The following is a 20,125-nucleotide window of genomic DNA, read 5'->3' on the forward strand; positions in this document are numbered from 1 at the left end:
GCTGCAACTACTTGTCAACAAACTCTCATTAGAGTATTAGTAGACTGTCTGCTTCATCTGCTAACTCTTTATTGTGATGGTGTCCCAACAGACACTCTACTGACTGTGAGTAAGTTTGCAAGTACATGTCAACTTATTCTAAGCTTTACCCTACTAAGTCCACTAACACACTACTAACACTCTAATGAGAGTTAGTAGAAATGTAGATGCAATGTTACTTATAGTCAACAGAATGTATTAAAGGGACCATCAACAAAGTGAAACCCTGTTGTTATTATTTTAGCTGCTGACCAAAACATATTCAAGTTACTATTATACATGAATATGGGCTTAAAGTGCAAACTCTGAGCTTTAGTTTGAGGGTATTCAAATCAAAAGTGGAGGAAAGGTTAAGGAATTACAACTCTTTAATATGTACCCCCCCCCCCCTTTTTTTCAAGGGACCATATGTAATTGGACAATTGACTCAAAAGCTGTTTCATGGACAGATGTGGGTAAGCATGTAAAAGGTCTGGAGTTGATTCTAAGTGTGCCATTTGCATTTGGAAGCTGTTGCTGTGAACCCACATCATGCAGTCAAAGGATTCCATGCAGTCAAATTCCATTCAAGTGAAACAGACCATTTTTAGGTTTCAAAAACAAAACAAATCCATCGGAGAGATAGCAGTAACATTAGGAGTGGACAAATCAACAGTTTGGTACATTCTGAGAAAAAAAGAACACACTGGTGAGCTCAGCAACATAAAAAGGCCTGGACGTCCACGGAGGACAACAGTGGTGGATGATCAGAGAATCATCTCTGTGGTAAAGAAAAACCCTTTCACAACATCCAGCCAAGAGAAGTACACTCTCCAGAAGGTAGACATGTCTACAATCAAGAAAAGACTTCACGAGAGCAAATACAGAGGGTTCACCACAAGGTGCAAAAAGGACAGATTAGACTTTGCCAAAGAGCACTTCTGGAAAAGAATTCTTTGGACGGCTGAAATTAAGATCAGCCTTTACCAGAATGACAGGAAGAAAAAAAGTATGGAGAAGGCTTGGAAAAGCTCATGATCTAAAGCATACAACACCATCTGTGAAACATGGTGGAGGCAGCGTGATGCATGAGCTGCATGGCTTCCAGTGTCTCTGGGTTACTGGTGTTTATTGATGACGTGACAGAAGACAGAAGCAGCCGGATGAATTCTGAAGTGTATAGAGATATACTCTCTGCCCAAATTCAGCCAAATGCAGCAAAGTTGATTGGATGGTGCTTCATAGTACAAATGACAATGACCCAAAAGCAACCCAGGAGTTTTTGAAGGTAAAAAGTGGATTATTCTGCAATGGCCAAGTCAATCTCCCGATCTCAACCTGATTGAGCATGCATTTCACTTTCTGAAGACAAACTAAAGGCCCACAAACAAACAGCAACTGAAGTCAGCTGAGTTTAGACTTAAGGCAGTTATTGCCTGCAAATTATGATTATATTTGTTTGTCCAATTACATTTGAGCCCCTGAAAATGGGGGGACTGTGTATAAAAATGGTTGTAATTCTTAAGCTTTTTATATTTTTGTTCAACCCCTTGAATTAAAGCTTAAAGTCTGCACTTCAATTTCATCTTGATTGTTTTATTTTTAATTCTGTTCTGGTGGCGTACAGAGCCGAAATATGGACCTAACTGTATATAAGATGGGAGGAATACGTATATGTAAATGCTTACACAAAAGTATTGGAACTCTGCATTACAATAGCATTGAAATCTAAGTTTTTCCTCATATCTCATATAATTTCCACCACCAGTTTTGTGTTATATCTCAGAGGAACACAAAAGTTTTGTGAGTGAACCCAAAAGCATTTAAATATATTTTTCTTCCATTAGAGGCCCCATAAAAATATATTTAAGTTACCTGCAATAAATATCGTATCTTATCTTGCTTTCCAGTGAATTATGTAATTCATTTTTATCCAAATAATGAACTAAATATCCTTAGTCACAATGAAATCAAAATTGACCATTCTTATTTTATAAATTGCATGAGTTATTGTAAATACTTTACCTGAGCTCATCATTATTTTTATATGGCCTTCCCTCCAGCAACCTGTCACTTACATCGCAGCAAAACAGCAAATGACAACAGTCCAGAAATCCAATCAATTCCCAGTGGACAAAATCAAGTCCTGCCCTACATTTTTCTTATTTGAGAAGCCGTATCACTCGGCTATATGTCATGATAGGAAAAGAAAACAAAAAACGAATGCAGCTTGTGTTTAATGCTGACTTTAAAACAATATAAATTCAGAGAAGCACAACTGTAATTGTTCTGGAAATCAAGATGAGATCTGATTTCTTATCAGATTAATTTCCTCTCTGCATACACAAATGTAGATAATACATTTAGCTCATTGTTAGGCTGGACAGTGTTTGTTTGTCTATTGTAGTATGCTTTAGACCAGAGCTGTCCAGCCCTGTTCCTGGAGATCTACCTTCCTGCAGAGTTCAGGTCCAACCCTGATCAAACACACCTGTCTGTAATTATCAACTGCTCCTTCAGTTCCTAATTATTTGGTTCAGTTGTGTTTGATCAGGGTTGGAGCTGAACTCTGCAGGAAGGTAGATCTCCAGGAACAGGGTTGAACAGCCCTGCTTTAGACTTTTCTCCGCCAAGACTCAATGAGAAAAGGACAACTGGACATGAATGTTTTTTTCATGAATGTTTTGTATAGAGGTATGCATTTCAATGAAGGACAGAACATTGATAAAAAGCATTCCTGAGATTTCATTGTTAAAACCCATGCATCCTCACAGAAACACATTCTATGCTTCACGCGTACCGTCATGGTATTTTTCCCAACCTGTAGGGCATTGTTTTTGAAGGTCTCCATGTCTTTTGTCAGCTGTAAGTCCTGTACTGGATCATTCTGGTAAAATAACATAAAATTTATCAGGAGGGAAACTGGAAAATAAGCATTACAGTTCCAAAACTGTTTGTATTGATTTTAATATCAATTGTTTAAAAAATGCATTATAATGGGTATGGGTAATTCTAATGGCATTTCTCACCATTTGATTGCTTTTACTCCTGTGGCATATAATATGACCCTTTTAAAATCTTTATAATCTCGACACTCTTTACCTAGAGCTTACCAGTCCATTTCCATTGCAGATGGTAGCTCCTATTCTGTTGGTCATTGGGCTGCAGTCCAGCGTGGGATCAGTGGAGGATTGTGGGCCACTTGATCTGTTTTTTCTCATGGTTACATCCCACTCTTGGCTGATCTGGGGGTCTGCTGTCTCCATGGTGTCAGACCTCTCGTTCAGCCACGACTCCACAGGCACGCATCTCTCCCTCAGCACTTTCATCTTTATGCAGCTCCCAGCATTCCTCAGGACGCTGACAGCCTCATGGTGGCTGACCTCCTGCATGTCTTGGCCATTGACCTGGTGCCACAAATGAAAAATGAGCTGCAGTGATTTGAAGGAAAGAGGCAGAAAGATGACAGAAAAAACATGAAAGCCAAGGAATGAGAAAATGCCAACTATTTATGTGAGGAAATGACCTGGGATCTTCAAGGGAAAAGATGTAATTTCTGCACCATGAGTGTAACCAAACAAAATTGCAGAGAAAATGACTGTTTTCAAACAGGTTTTCCAAAGATTTGTTCATCTGGCATTTGTAGGAAAAAAAAAACAGGCTGTCCCAGTAGGTCAAGGGTTTGCTGGTCAGCAGTCGGCCCCCTTTGCAAGCAGCATATAAATAATAAATATATATATATTCTATTATAGTAGATGTTTTACCAGTACCTCAATTTTAGTGAGCCCTAAACAGCATGAAATAGACTTATGTCTATTTTCCTTCCCTTGTCTGCTGCCTTCGATGTTACAGCTCAGGTTTACAATGGTGTGTGTAGAAAGCAGCACAGAGTCACAGTGTTAACACTTTTAAGGGAAATAAACCTATGAATGGCTTTTGAATTCTAGCTGTCACTGCATATAAACTTAGGATCCGAGAAAATACCCCAAACTGACATGAAACAAACTTCTTTTTGTGAAATATTTTGTTTGAAAAAATGTGCTTGTGCTGTCTTTCTTTAATGCAGTGACATTACTACAATTGTAAGCGTGACTTGCATGGCCAAATGCTTTTCCCCCACAATGCCGCTTGGCTGCCTGTTGCTTAAAAGCTCATGGGATCACAACAAACTCTTCATCAGCATCTGTGTGATGATGCCCTCCAATGGCCATCAGAGAAACAACTAAATCCATTCTGATAAGGTCACGCAGCATAAGACATACAGTACATATGCAGTGCAATGCTCAAATTCATGTGTCACTTGGTAGAATCTAACCAAATTATTATAGTTTCGAGCTTAATTCTTTATGATTTTTAAGCTTGTTTCCTCATGAGGACCAAGAAAAAGGTTGCTATTCTAAATCCCATAACATTGGGAATAACAGGGCACACAAACACACACAAAATCAATAGTAATTAATTGTATGTTTGAAGGCAAGTATTCCCAGTTGTACCCATGCGTCCCAATTAGTCAGTAAATGACCGTATTGTGAAACAGTACATGTACATTATGATTTACCTCCAACACTCTGTCCCCAACATGAACCCCGGCCTTCTCCGCCGGTCCGCCTTTAGACACTCTGGAGATGAAAATACCCTGACACGAAGAAAACAAATCAATCAGTGCCCAGAAGGAAATTACTTGTTATGGGGGAAGGAAATCAGGCGCACTTATATCATCAGTCGAATTGCTGGCTGGATGCATGTTAGTATTCCAGTTCATGTGTATTTTATATTGTAAGTAGACCCACAGGAGTTTGATAGTAATAGTGTGTAATGAGATTCAGGCGGCGAAGCTACAGGGAGATAAGGCCTACCTCATCCTTCTCTTTGTACGGCAAGGAGCCTTTCCCTCCTGCAATACAAATTCCCAGTCCTTCTCTCTGTCCGTTCACTTTGATCTGCAGCTGGAGCGACAGAAAACACCATCACCCCAAGAGTCAAACCCCAGTAGAGCTACATTACAAAATGAATTGGGGCAGAATCACCTACCTCGCCTTATGCTAATGCAATCAGAGTCTAACATAAATCAGACATATAAATTACAAAGTCATTTAGTTGAAACCACTGAGTTTAGTTTAAAAGTTAATTAATTTTCCAGAGCCTCAGGCCACTCTAAAGTACATTATGTGCAATTCTAAGCTGCTCTTTCTGCTTGCTTTTACAAGAGATCAGAGACAAAGGACACTAAATGAACTGTAATAGTACACATATTTGATTATATGCATGCCAAGCAGTTCTGTCAAGCATGAGTATGTTCTGTTTTTAATAATTATAAATTCACACAAATCAAAATCCCTACCAGAATCACACAAATCAAATATGTCACTCTGTAAAAATTTTAGGAAAAGTTCAGGAAGAGCCTAATAATTCAGTCCTGTCAATCCCGCCACCTTCTCGTCTCACTATCCCATTCTTTCTTATTCTGTTCAATACTGTTATCTGGGGGGTTAGCCTGAGATCCAGCCAAGCCTTTGGGATCCTGATCCCATTTTTATTAATAATGCAGAACCGATAGAAATAGTTGAAATGTCAAATTAAATCATTGTAAAAAATCATTACATTTAACAGCATACCTATCCATCTGAAGTTAATATTAACTTATTGCTCACATACACACCACAAAGTTTTGGCAGTGACATTTTCATGTAAATTATACGTCTGTGTGTGCAGAACAGACCAAAATCATGTGCATTTAGTAGAATACAGGAGAAATTAGGTGAGGAGCTTGGTAAGGTAAGAGAATGGCTATCAGAAAACAAACTTTTATTACATCTGTAGGTAAAATGGAATCAATACTTTTTGCTTCTAGAAGAATTGAAGAATTTTAGCATTTAATGAGATATATATTATATATCAATTTATAAAAATGATGCACAATGGAGTCTGTATTTCAGATACAACGCTGAGCCTTTGCTGTGTCCAGTTATGTTATAAGCAGAATATGTGGAAGACTCAATTCGTATTCTTAATAATCTGAAATTGGCTTTAAGTTAAAAATTCTAAATTATATAATTGTTTTTTGAAGACATTGCAGTAATTACAGTGAAAGCCTAAATTATAAGCAATAATAGTTATTTTAATTTGGGCTTGAGTTTTTGCCATTGTTATCAAAAAGTCAATTTCACTGTTTTCTATAAAAGAAAATGCAGGCTGCAGTTGAGTTGAGTTTTGATTTGTTCATTATAAGCATTCTCAGTATGACAGAATTTGAACCTAGCCCCTTTACATACTATAAAATTACATCACTAGACTGAGAGATAATCAGCACCAGAACTGTCGCTGATGCCCCCTCAAAATGTCTAGGTGCATGATGTCTTTGCGGCTGATTAGCTGCCTGTACTCTTACTCTTAATGGCACGTGTGAAACGACTGATTTTTGGGAACAGGGCTGCACTGACACAGCCGGATGGCTGAGCTTCTCCGAGCTGGTGTGGCACTCTGGGTCGTGGGCCATGTCTCGGTGGAGATGGGTCACCAGGCGCTGAGTTTTGTATCTCTGAAGCTTCCTGTCATGGCCATTTTCTCCCCACTGAGGCTTAGGTCTGCGTCCCGCTCCCTCTAGCTCTGAGAAATGACCTAAGCTGTACTGATGGAGAAACAGTGATTTAAATTCTAAATTTTTATTTGATGTAAAAACCATTATAAATGAAAATGATATTCACTCAGTATCATAACATATATCAAAGTAGAGTACCATGGCATTACAGTGGTACACAGGTACCATGGTACACAGTGCTTGTTTGTGAGAGCAAGCCACTTTCTATTGTACCCATGATTTTTTTGGGAAAAATCAGTCAAGGAGTAGATGTTCCACAGAAAATTACAGCATAATGGTGTGTAATGACATGAGGATGAGTAAATAATTGTAAATTTTTCATTTGCTCAAGCCAAAGATGGTAGAGTATACCTTTGAAACAGACAGAAACATGCTGGTCTTACATCATCAGACGGCGCTTCCATCTCCTCTGCATCTTTCTCTGGGCTGGAGCTGCAGCCATGTCCACCAGAGAGAGGAAATAAGTTGAGTCCTGACAGACGGTCCTTCCCTGTGACCCAGCGCAGACCAGGAATGGGCCAGCCGTGGCTGCTGTTATTCACAGAGGTTTTAGCAGCTCTGCACCCCTATAGATGAGACAGGAACAGAAGTGATGAAATATTTTCAGCTGTTTGCTTATTAAAAATGTCACCTTTACACAAACTGTAAAATTGAAACTGAAAAGCACATATCTAATTAAAAACGTCTCAGGTCCAGAAGGGATTGTAGGTGGGGGGGAGTGAATAACCAGCACTCTCTTCCACCCTCAATACCACGACTGAAGTGAGACCCTTGAGCAAGGCACCGAACCCCCGACTGCTCCCCAGGCACCGCAGCAATATGGCTGTCCACTGCTCCGGGTGTGTGTTCACGGTGTGTGTGCACTTGGATGGATAAAATGCAGAGCACAAATTCCAGGTATGGGTCTCCATACTTGGCCGCACGTCACTTCACTTTCACTTTAGATTGTGTGTTCCTACCTGCCCCCGTTACATTGCGGGTAGGGATACACACAAACGTTGCATCATCTGTTTAGGACAGGTGCAATCCCTCACATATGAGGAGCTGGTGAGGTTGTTACTTGTGCTGTGGCCAAGTTAAAAATGTATTGGCCAGCCAGGAAGCCAGAAATTAGACAAACTCTTCCTGCATGTTAGATTACAACCACCACGCCGGGGCCTTCCATTTTTTCCCAAAATAAACCCTATTAATCGACTCTTCAGCCCCACGGTTTCAAAAATTTTCCAACATTATGGGGCTGAATGAGCAGGGATATGGGGCGATGCCGAAGGTGGATCAGATATTTCCTGTATTTTGGCATCATCTCTGAAGGCCCAGAGGTTCCCAACCATGCTGGTTAGAGCAACGTCGGCCTTGATGGGTAAAGCTTATGTGACGGCAGGTCAGGCTGGTGGATGTCTTCACACCATGGTGGTGTTAAAGGCTTACCAGGCCGACCTGCTTAATGGAATCACTGAAACACTGAAGTTTCACAGTTTCACTGAGTACAGCACACATTTTCACTGTTTTTTTTTTTTTTTTTGACTATCTGAGATAGCTCTGGCCCAGAGAACCCGGTAGCTTCGCTGCATAGAATTGATGTATATCTTTCCCCTAGAGCAGGGGTGTCAAACTCAGTTCCTGGAGGGCCGCAACCCCGCAGAGTTTTGTTCCAACCCTACTCCAACACACATACTATGCAGTTTTCAATTAAGCCTGAAGGACTTGATTAGTTGGATCAGGTGTGTTTAATTAGGGTTGCATCTAAACGCTGCAGGACTCTGGCCCTCCAGGAATTGAGTTTGACACCCCTGTCCTAGATTAACAGACATTCATGCAGCAGCATCAGAAATAAAGATGGGCAGAGGCTCTCCAATCTGTGAAAGAGTTCGTAAAAAGATTGTGGAATACTTTAAAAACAACTTTCCTTAACATCAAATTGCAAAGGCTTTGCAAATCTCATCATCTACAGTGCATAACATCATCAAACGATTCAGAGAAACTGGAGAAATCTCTGTGTGTAAGGGACAAGGCCGAAGACCTTTGTTGGATGCCCGTGGACTTCGGGCCCTCAGACAACACTGCATCACTCATCGGCATGATTCTGTCATTGACATTACTAAATGGGCCCAGGAATACATCCAGAAACCACTGTCGGTAAACATAATCCGGCGTGCCATCTGCAGATGCCAACTAAAGCTCTATCATGCAAAAAGGAAACCATATGTGAACATGGTCCAGAAGCGCCATTGTGTTCTATGGGCAAAGGCTCATTTAAAATGGACTGTTTCAAAGTGGAAAAGTGTTCTATGGTCAGATGAGTTCAAATTTTATACTCTTGTTGCATAAGTGCATACGGTATGGGCAACTTGCATGTTTTGGAAGCCAATATGAATGCTGAAAGGTATATAAAGATTTTAGAGCAACATATGCTCCCCCCCAGATGACGTCTATTTCAGGGAAGGCCTTGTGTATTTCAGCAGGACAATTTCTCCATTTAAACATTTGTTATGTTATCTATGTTCTATTGTGAATAAAATATTGGCTCATGTGATTTGAAATTCTTTTTGTTTTCATTTTATTCAAATTTAAAAAAAACGTCCCAACATTTCTGGAATTCGGGTTGTAGTAATGGTAATTCAGTTTGGAGTGTATAATTTGGAGTGACCCTACTGAGACGACCTGCTTGTGAATATATTTCCAATTATCATTCATAAATAAACAAATTAAATTTGGTGACTTAATTATATTGCTTTTGTTTTATAATACCCTTTCCTCTGATAAAATCACCATAATGTCCAGCCTTGAGGGGTCTTTTGTTTTTTTAATTTCCTTTCTAAGAAACATCACTTGTTACTGTCTACTGTCCAAATGATCTGGTTACCTTAGCGACCAGAAAGCACTCAATCTCCAACAATACTTGCCAGTTAAGCTCTATTGAGACTGCAGCTGCTTCACTAATTTAGTGGATGAAGAAACATGACAAGCCCAATCATCTGGGCACTCGCTAGACTTGCTAGGATTTGTGAAATTTCTAATTGAGTGCATGTAGCTAGGATACATGTTTTTTAAATGGTACAGTTTAATCTCATGTTCATACTCCCAATATTTAGCATATATATATATATATATATATATATATATATATATGTATGTGTGTGTGTGTGTGTGTGTGTGTGTGTGTGTGTATATATATATATATATACATACAAATATGTTTTCTGTTTTTTTTTACTCTTGTTTCCAGTTAGTTACTGCACTGATTTCCAGTACAGCGGTTCTGCTGGGTGCAGACAATGCAGCAGACCACTATCATGATGCTAAAACTATATCATAACTTCACCAGATACCTGGCTCATAAAAAAAAAAAAACATATATACATATACATATATATATAGTGTGCATACATTTTGTTTGTTGTGCTGTTTGTCTGGACTTTATAGAAATTGCAGTCTTTAGATGTCTTGAGAAGCCAAACTACTCGATGCAAAATAAAACCACTTTCAGGCTGATATTACTGGATTTTACCCATTTTTAAAATGGTCCTAATTTAATTTTCTTCTTGGCCATAGATGTCACTAAATCTCATCTTAATCTAATTTATAAATGATTAATCTTAAACATAAATCTCTTAACTATTTTAATTTAATAATTATTAGAATTCAGATATTCATTATTTAATTATTACACAACTTGTCAGTTGAATCATATAATCAAATTATGACATTCCATCAGTTCAGGAAGAATTTAATGATTTTTTGTGATATGGTAGTAATTGCTTAGTTATTAACTAAATAGTCTAAATACAGAATATATGATTTAGTAGTTTACATTACTTAATCTGTAAATATGTAAAAATTTAGCAGTAAATGCACATCGTTCTTCCTTTATATTTATGTGTGACTATTTGAGGGTAAAACTGATCAATCTTTTTTTGAGAGAGAGAGAGAGAGAGAATGAATAGCTGACACTGCCAAATAAGCCAACAAGGGTAGAATGGACAATAGAACTGGGAGATCAAACAACAAACAATATCAAAAGAGTATTATGGATGTATGAATCTTCAACTGTGAGAAATGTCCTGCAATCATACCTTTGGAAGGAGTTACACAAATGATGTGATGAAACTTCCCCTGAATATGATGTTTTTGTTTTACTACAAGTTCGGCACAGCTGTCAGTGTTTATGAAAATGCTTTAATGAATAAAATTTAAGGAACAAAAGAACACATGTATTCGAAAGATAAAGTCATTTGTAACATTATCAATGTTCTTTAAATGTAACTGTAATGCATCCCTCTGAACAGAAGTTTTCATAAGGACATGTGGAATATGGAATCAGCAAAATGAACCGATGTAATTTTAAATGGGTAAAATTATAGACCAATTTCTAAATCTTGTTCCATATGTAGAGCCCATTCATCTCTATTTATGTACAGTATACAATGTGCATTTGAAAGTTTCAGCAACAGTATGAACTGCTTGTCTAAATATTACATAATACAATTTAAATTTTGGAATGGAAATTGTATCTACTGATAAAAATCAAAATGTTCAACACACAACAAAATGTATAAGTGAAATACAGTGAAATAAAAAAAAGCCACATGCAAACAGAGGAAATAGTGAGGTAACGGAGAGGGAGGAAACAAGCAAGGGCGGACAAACAATGGGCTGAAGCCTCAGATAATAAATCATTGATCGAAAAATACTGTAAAAAATAATAACACAATACAGGTTTGTAATAGCATGGTGGTGATTAAATAATGACAGAATTTTTATTTTTGGCCGTATTATTCCTTTAACATTAATCCGGAAAGAAGAAAAGCAGTGGCAAGACATCTAGCATTTTTTTATATTAAATCTCTGTATAAATAATGAATCATAACCTTTGCTTTCATGAAATCATTTTATTATTTCAGTGGTTAAAGTCATAAACGTACTGGCCCAGAAACAGCGCCCGTTTACGATTTGTTTTCTGTGCAGCTTCATTTACAAGAAATAATTAAAAATCAACATTAAAAACCATGTCTTTCTTGGAATACAAATGAAAACATACAATGTAAAATGAAGTCTGTGGTGTACCATATACATATATATTTTTAAAAAAATTATAGCATTGCTTACAAAAGTGCATTCTGGCACTTGGAGGGAAAAAACTGCTCACCTAAACCAAAGCAAAAGATAATAACTAACTACCCTTACCCTCAATTACAAAAGACTTTTATTGTACCTGCTTTTTAAAAAGCTGGAAGCACATTTGTACTGCAGCAGAAGTCGGGTTACTTAAGTAATATCAGCGTGGTAAAGCACAGCGCCAGCCTTCACTCTCTTCGGTCCTCATGCTGGAGTGTTTCAGCTCATGGTCCTGAACCGCATTAGCCCTTTTAATTAACTTTAGTACAAAATATGTTCTTTACACACAATGAAAACTGCATGGGTTACGAAGAAAAACCTGACCATGAAATACAAAGCTGTTAAGATAAGAATTAACTGTGTATGACATTAAAAATCCATCACTTTGTTCTAATGCTTTTAATGCTACAATTAAGTCCAAGCGAAAGGAAAGTTTGTTGATTAAGAAACTGGCTACGCATCTTTTGTTTGTTTCTAAAACTTCACACCACCTGAGCTGCCAGACGTATAAAAGTGTCAATATTCACAAGCAACTATACAATAATTTTTCAAATCAGTAGGTCCAAAAATGCCTGGGCTCCGTGTATCACCAAAAGAAAGAAAATGCACCCAGTGTTCGAAAATAAAAAAATAGAGCATATATATATACACATTTCTTATTTCTGTATTATAGATTCTGACAGATTTATGCTAAGACTTGTAGTGCAACTACCTATTTTGTGTGTCAAAGAAAAGCATAAGAAAAGCACTGGATTTGAAGAGTAAAAACGTGCATTTCTTTGCCGGTTATTGCTCTGGAGGTCTTTAGAAAAGAAGGCACCGTGTAGTGAGGACTCGTGCCCGACACAGGGCGGGAACAGATGAAGTTAGCAGGGCTGGAAAAGGGGCTCTGGTGGTCCCAGGAGAGCAAAAGGGTGGTCAGCCCCTGGGAGAAAACCGTGAGGAATGGCTCTGCGGGGGCTTCGGGGACAGACACACTGGGTAAGAGACATCTTGGAGTTAAAGCGGTCACACAGACGTGGTCACTCGGTCCACAGCGTTATTGACCTCGTTTTTGTTGGAATCCAGGCCTTTGGCGGCTTTCATGTCCTTTCGGATGCTCTCGGCCACCTTCTTCATGTTCTTCAGCTCGCCGGGGTGTGGAGTGGCCTGCCGCAACAGTGTTCTCTGAGAAACAGAAAGAAAAAGAACTCTTCAATTCACTGTTTCTCGTTATAGCACCCTTCAGAGCATTTTAAGACCCCATGAAAAGTGTATCTGATTGAAAAAAGATGGTTGAGGTGGGACACACTGAAGGGCTTGTCCTTTTTGGGTTTTTTATGTCACAGCATTTCCTTTTGGCATGGAGTTTACCTACTACATGTCCCACAATGCCCTCTTGACTCGACTTTCCTTTTCCAGTGTGATAGATGACTCAGGAGGAATCAACTTGAGTCAAGACTTCATTTATTTTTCAAGATGAAGGAAAGCATGATGAGGTCACGTCACACAACAAAGCATACAGCTTTTGAAATGTGTATAACACGGGGCCTTGTCCCAATAATACCCACACTTGTGGTCTTGGCCACTTGAGAGGCAGTGCATGTGACAGGAAGTAAACTTGCAAGACTGAAAAATGCCAAAGCTCAATGCCCATAATGTATTAAATCCACACACTCAAGGTGTAATAATTAGATATTATATATGATTTGGTAGTAAAACAAAGTGTTGCACACGGAGATGAGTATGCGTGTTTTATAAAATGTCTGCAACTGTTTATCACTTAAGAAAAGCACCGCAATTTTGTCATCTGATACATACAGACTAATGTACAGACATTTAGAAGTTTATTATACAAAGTATTGTAAATAAAGCTCTTTAAATATGTGCATTTTACAACACTGTGTTGTAAGCATGTCCCATCGGGTAATCCCATCGGATTTCCTGGATTCTTTCCCCCCATTCTGTCTCTCATAGTTGAAGTGCACCTATGATGAAAATTACAGGCCTCTCTTATCTTTTTAAGTGGGAGAACTTGCACAATTGGTGACTGACTAAATACTTTTTTGCCCAACTGTACCATGAACTCAACTTTATACCGATATCGCGAGACCGATTTTCACCTCAAGATGAAACATCGCGAGATCTCGTGCGCTCCCAAAAGCCGGGAGAAATGGTAATTAACACACGCAGCATTGTTAATTTTGCGTGAAAATATATCAGTACTTTAAGTCAAATTCAAGTATTTTAAGCACCTTGTGCGAACCCTGATCCTGTGTAGCATTTAGCCCATGAGTTGCTACTAGCTATTAAGACTGATATCTATCATTTAAAGTGGGCTTTTTTAATACAGTGAGAATTTTGTATATCCGAAAAGTGATATATAAAGTGTATATCTGAGTGACAGGTTAGTTTGAGTTCATCTATAAACCAAACCACCACTAAAAAGGCACCTGAAACATCACTTCTACGAAACTCATAATCATGCTAAATCCATATAATACATTTAGAAGAGCCTGCTTCTTCCTCACCTCTCCGTCATCCTCATCATCATCATCCTCCATGAAACGGATGGTGCTCATTCTGTTTGTGGCTTGGTCATCCCAGGTGTCATCCAGCATGTTGCTCTCCACCAGACTCTCCAGAGCACCACAGCGGGCAAGGTTATCTGAACCTAAACAGCATAGGCATAGTTTTTTTTTTTTTTTTACACACATGGGTTAAACAGATCCCTTTATCTATTATCGGATTAGGAAAAAAAAAACACATTGCATTTACTCTAGTTTTCATAAAAATCACACTGAGACGCTTATATTCCAAGTAAAGGGGGCTTACTGAGAAACAATCCCTCTCTCAACCTGACCTCCAACACATCCAAACATAGAGGAAGTCATTCTATAATGTCAGCAAAACCCAGAATAAGTTTTAATGTTAACATGCTGATTTAGTGCTCAATTATTTTTTATTGATGCTAAATTATTAACAATGGCTATTATTCTCAGTGTTGAAACTTTTTTTTACTGCATAATATTTTTGTGGAAACATCTTTGATTTGAAATGGAAATCTTTTTTAAAAAGAACATCTATGTCTTCGCTGACACTTTTGATCAATTTAATAGAGCCTTGCTGAATAAATTATTCATTCATTCCTTTAAGAATCTGATAGTGTATCACAATTTCCACAAAACAGCACAAACGCTTTTCAACACTGATAACAAGGATGAAATAATGTGTCTTGATGCAAATCTTGATATAAATTTAAATGTTTCTTGAGCAGCAAATCAGAATGGTTTCTGAAGGATTGTGTGACACTGACGACTGGAGTAATGAGCTTAGTAGTAAAACTGAACATGGAATATGGCACATACAAAACTTTTTTTACACTGACCCCTAGTTTCATCAATAAAAGAGAAGTTAAAGACTCCAGAAAATAAAAGCTTCAATGGGTTTAGGTTAAGACACGGCTGTGGGAGGAGGCCGTGTGTGGCAACATCTGAGGCCGAGCTGAGCTCAGAGGAGATAAACCTCTTTAGCCGCCCAATCCGCTGGCTCGATGTAGAAAGCAGCACATGAGTGTGAAGGAAGGCCAGAGGAAGCCCAGGGATATCAAGACCTGATCTGTACATGCCCTGCTGCACCTATACCTCTCCTCAAATCAACACACACGTCACACTGTCTGATCGAATCCTACGGATCAATCCCACGGGACCGCCGCAAGATTAAAGCACAGCAGACACAGGATGTTATCAGAATATTACAGATTAAAAAAAATGCAGAATCTCCTTGCAGATAATCTCGGCAGAATCGCGATTCCTCAAAAGTGATGTAGTGCTGGTTAGGATGGAAATCATTTAAAAGGCATATTCCCCTTCCTGAAGCCCACTAATCTTGTTTCTCTAGTTTGTATTACCTTGATCTTGATCTCCCTATGATACAGTTGCTATTTAACCTCTGCATACACACTAAATTCACACTATTATTTACTACAGCTGATATGATTCCTCAATCATCATGTGACACTGGAGTAATGAGTGCTGAAAATTCAGCTTTGCATCAAAGAAATAATGTAAATCATGCAGCCTTGATTAAAAACATTTAATAATTATGCTTCCAACTTTTGACAGGTACTGTAAACAATGTAAAAAAAAAAGAGACTCATAGTGCAGTACAGACAGTTTTAATTTATAATGGCAGTTTTCACTTAGTCACTAAAGCTTGCGCTTAGGGTGAAATTATGTCAGCCTTATTAATTACAATTCTTAAGCTTATCCTACATATATCTGTATGCAGTTTCACTAACTTCTACCACATTTGACCCTTGCTATAAAACCCCACTCGACTAAAAACACACAGAAAGCCCAGAACGTCTGACAGAAAGAGCGCCAGGTCCTCTGATGTCCTGACAACCTGCCACAGAGACTGTGTGCTTTCACATATGTCCGGTAGAAGTGACATGTTTGATGAAAAATAGCTTACAGGATCTTTCAAGTGTCATGCAGACATCAGGGCTTTACCTTTGTTTTCCGATTCACAGGGCTGCTGAGGCAACAGTACACAGGTCAGGACCTTCACTCCAGACTCGGGGTCCACGTCCGTCTGGAAGGTGAGCAGGGGTTGAGACTGGTTCTCTGACAGCCAGAGTGCTTTGAGTCGTAGAGAGGTCAGGGTCAAGGGCAGGTACAGCAGCCTTCACAGAGACACGGACAGAATATCATTCACAAGACACGCGTCTGCCTCTCTTTAATGCTATTACCGCAAACTCTCAAAGCGGGACATTTTATATGTTCTCCTGCTAGTCCTAAAACGTGTGTGTGTTTGACAGGCTTTATTACTCAATATTGTTTAATAAATGAAATGCCTTTAACTAATCTCACAAATTTCCAAGTGAAAAAGCATATTCAATAAGATGCGTGGGGCCTGGATGATGAAAAGGGGAGTTACATGGCATAAAGATAAGTGGGATTTGTTTCGTTGTCAACAAATGAACATGACGCAGGAGAAAGTTACCTCCAGTGTTACAGGTAATACATTACAAGTAACATGAGTTATGTATTCTGATTACTTTTTTCTGATTACTTACACAATTTGTACTGTTAAAAGCACTATACAAATAATAGTGACTTGACTTTTCAAGTGACTGGTAAAGTAACTCATTACAAATACATTTAAAGCTAAATCTTTCCTATTTACTGACTGACAGCTCTCCTGTCCCCATGTTAAGAAAAATTGGGAGGCACTTCCTTCAGCCTGAGGCTTATTAATTTCACTTCTGGTATGAATAGGCCTTTACAGATGCCAAAAACATCATTTTTGGAAATTTGTAATTTAAAAACAAATAGGAAAGCCCAGCCCAAGGGATAAAAAGTATCGCAATATTATAATGCATTATTTTTCAAAAGTTACTTTCCCCAACACTGGTTACCACAATATGATAAGAGCTTGTCAAGACATTTTGTTATTTGAAGTAACATTAAGAATCATGGACAATAAGATCTTTATTAGGTGTTATAATTTTTAGCTAAACAGTATAATACAGTAGTTTTATTCTGTAAATCACGTTTACAGTAATGGACTTACAATGGAAGTCTATGGAGCATGTGCACCAGAGGATTTAAAAGCAGAAATGTGCCGCTTGTATTTTTAGTTTTCACATTCATATGAATACTTCTGTTCAACAGCATAATATTGAGCTGTAAAGTTCTGTGTCCATGTGGATTCATTTATGCATGCATTACTGACTGTGGATTTGTTTGTTTGTAGTTTAATGCCATGCTAGCTAACACGGCTATAATATGGCTTTTTAAATGGCGAAAAGGGAGAAAAATAACAAATAGGGTAGATTTTAAGATTTCTTTTAATTTCTCTCTAAAATTCTAAAACTAATTCTAGTGTCACTTTATTAAAAATATTTTCACAATAGTCAACTCAAAAGTAAAGAGTCCTAATGGAGTTCAAGACATCACGCTCCATCAAAATATGCTTCAGTGATAAAAGACTCTGGCAAGAGGGGCATAAAGCAGGCTCTTCACACATTAACAGAGACGTATGGGTTTGTCTGGAGTGACCTATTTGACAGCGACTGTAGATAATATGGTAGCAGTGATTTTCAAATGAACAGCCATAAATGAAAAATGTGTCATCATTTCCTCACTCTCATGTCAAGCCATAAGACTTTCTTTCATCTTAGCAACACAAATGATATTTTTAATGAAAGGTGAGCGATTTCTGTTCCTCCATTGAAAGTCCTCAGATCTGAGGTGCAATACAATCATAAGTATTTTAATTAGATGTGGAAACCCTTTTCTGAATTAATAAAGCAGGATCTTTTAAATCATACTGTTGATTTAAATAATTGTAAATATGCAAGTAAATAAATGAATGCATATAAATGTATGAATTTAATGCATGCATTTTTGTTTGATTTGTCTTATAAGATTGTTTTGAGATTGCTTTTCTTTTCTTTTTTTCTTTTGTATCGTATTTTTGTATATAGGAAAAGAAAAGCAATTAAAAAATAAGTCCTTCTCACCAAAATCTTGATGTTCCAATTAGCTTACAAAACATAATCCATCTGTCAACCATACTTATGTTAGAGAATTGGTTCTCACTCTAGCTTGAGCTTGTGTTAATCATATTTGAAGTGCTCTGCGTATGTGCGTTGAGCAGGTTATGTGTGAATAAAAGCCTACATTAAATCAACATCTACATATATACACATACATATACACACACACACATATATATACACATATACCCATATATATACACATATATACATATATACATATATATACATATATATATACACATATACATACATATATATACACACATATACATACATATATATACACACATATACATACATATATATACACACATATACATACATATACACATATATACATATATATACATATATACATATACACATACACATATATACATACACATATATACATATATATTGTACTATTCATACCTCTTTATTTTTTTCACGTTTTGTCATGTTGCAGCCTTCTGCTAAACTGCTTTAAATTACTTTTGGCCCCACATCAATTTACACTCCATACACCAGGGGTGGGCAAGTAAGTTTGGCATCTGGCCCAAACAACATTTCACCACTAGATGGTGGGCCAGAACATAGTCAAACGATAATAAAAAGGATATTAATGGACAAAAAAATGTAACCAGAATTGCCTGTGACTGACTGTTCCAGTGTATTTTGTAACTGGTAGTGAGCTGTTACTCTGTGTACAATCCTGTGTCAGTCATTAACAAAAAGCCACACTTGTGTGGCGGTGTCCGATCAGAGTATGTGAGCGGAGTGGAGCGTCAACAATTTCCCCTCCGCGCTTCGAGCATTTAATAAATCACTCCGCTCTCACTGATATCAGAAACACCGCTCCGTGTCTAAAGTATTTCAGTATGTTTCAAATATCACAGTTCTATGGAAGCCCGTTTCCGCCACTGAATAAAAAATAAAAAAAAAGGTTATTGCGACTTCACAACTTTTTTTCCCCCACAGAATTGTGAGATATAAACTCGCAATTGCGAGTTATAAAGTCAGAATTGCGAGTTTATATATCAGAATTATAACTTTTTAGCTCGCAAGTGCGAGTTTATATCACGCAATCCTGAGAAAAAAAAAAGTCAGCTGTCAGCTAAAAATATTCAGAAGGAACAAATAAATTCCTTGAGAAATATAACTTCCCGCTCATGTCCACTGCAGTCATCATAGCCTTCACATTATTTCTGATTTGAGTGATCCTTTTCTATCTAGCTAGCTAAATATGTTTAACATGTGAATTCTTGCTAAATATGCAGTTATGTTATGGGTCGTTGGCATGAATTGCTATTGGAGCGAGTGAAAACCACGACGCTCCGACTTTTAAAAAATCAGTCAAAATCACACCGCTGCACTCCCGCTCCACTCACATACTCTGATTGTGAGTAACTGTTGCGGTCATGACAGATTTATTTCAGAACCAGGCGCTATCAAAATAATCTGGCTACGGGCACGGGCCAGATATTATTGCTGGCGGGCCACTAGTAGCCCACGGGCCGCCTGTTACCGACCACTGCCATACACCATAATGACAAAGCAAAAACAGATGTGTGACAACTTTGCAAATTTATAAAAAATTAACTGAAATATGTACATTGCATTCATACCCTTAACTCAGTATTTCTCCAGAAATATTTGATGGGGTTCAAACCCAAGCTGTGTGGTCACTCAAGGACATTCACAGAGTTGTCTATAAGCCACTCTTGCTGTGTGCTTCGGGTCATTGTCCTGTTGGAAAGTGAACCTTCTGCCCAGTCTGAGGTTCTGAATGCTCTGGACTGGGTTTTCATTAAAGCTATCTCAATATTTTTTGTGCATTGAACTTTTCTTCTACTCTGACGAGTCCC

General features: G+C 38.0%; 1 protein-coding gene across 1 annotated transcript in view; it reads right to left on the reverse strand.

The window, feature by feature from the left end:
- Positions 1-10,774: 10,774 nt before the first annotated feature.
- The window catches only part of LOC306882073 (leucine-rich repeat-containing protein 1-like), a 44,160-nt gene continuing 34,809 nt past the window's right edge, over positions 10,775-20,125 (reverse strand). Inside the window, exons 12-14 of the mRNA XM_079436522.1 lie at positions 16,225-16,397; positions 14,242-14,384; positions 10,775-12,898 (exon numbers count right to left, since the gene is read on the reverse strand). Coding sequence (XP_079292648.1) covers positions 12,740-12,898; positions 14,242-14,384; positions 16,225-16,397 — 475 coding nt within the window. The 3' untranslated portion in view covers positions 10,775-12,739. The remainder of the gene's footprint in view (positions 12,899-14,241; positions 14,385-16,224; positions 16,398-20,125) is intronic.

This window comes from Barbus barbus, assembly GCF_936440315.1.
Source record: "Barbus barbus genome assembly, chromosome: 16".
In the NCBI taxonomy this organism is placed as follows: Eukaryota; Metazoa; Chordata; class Actinopteri; order Cypriniformes; family Cyprinidae; genus Barbus; species Barbus barbus.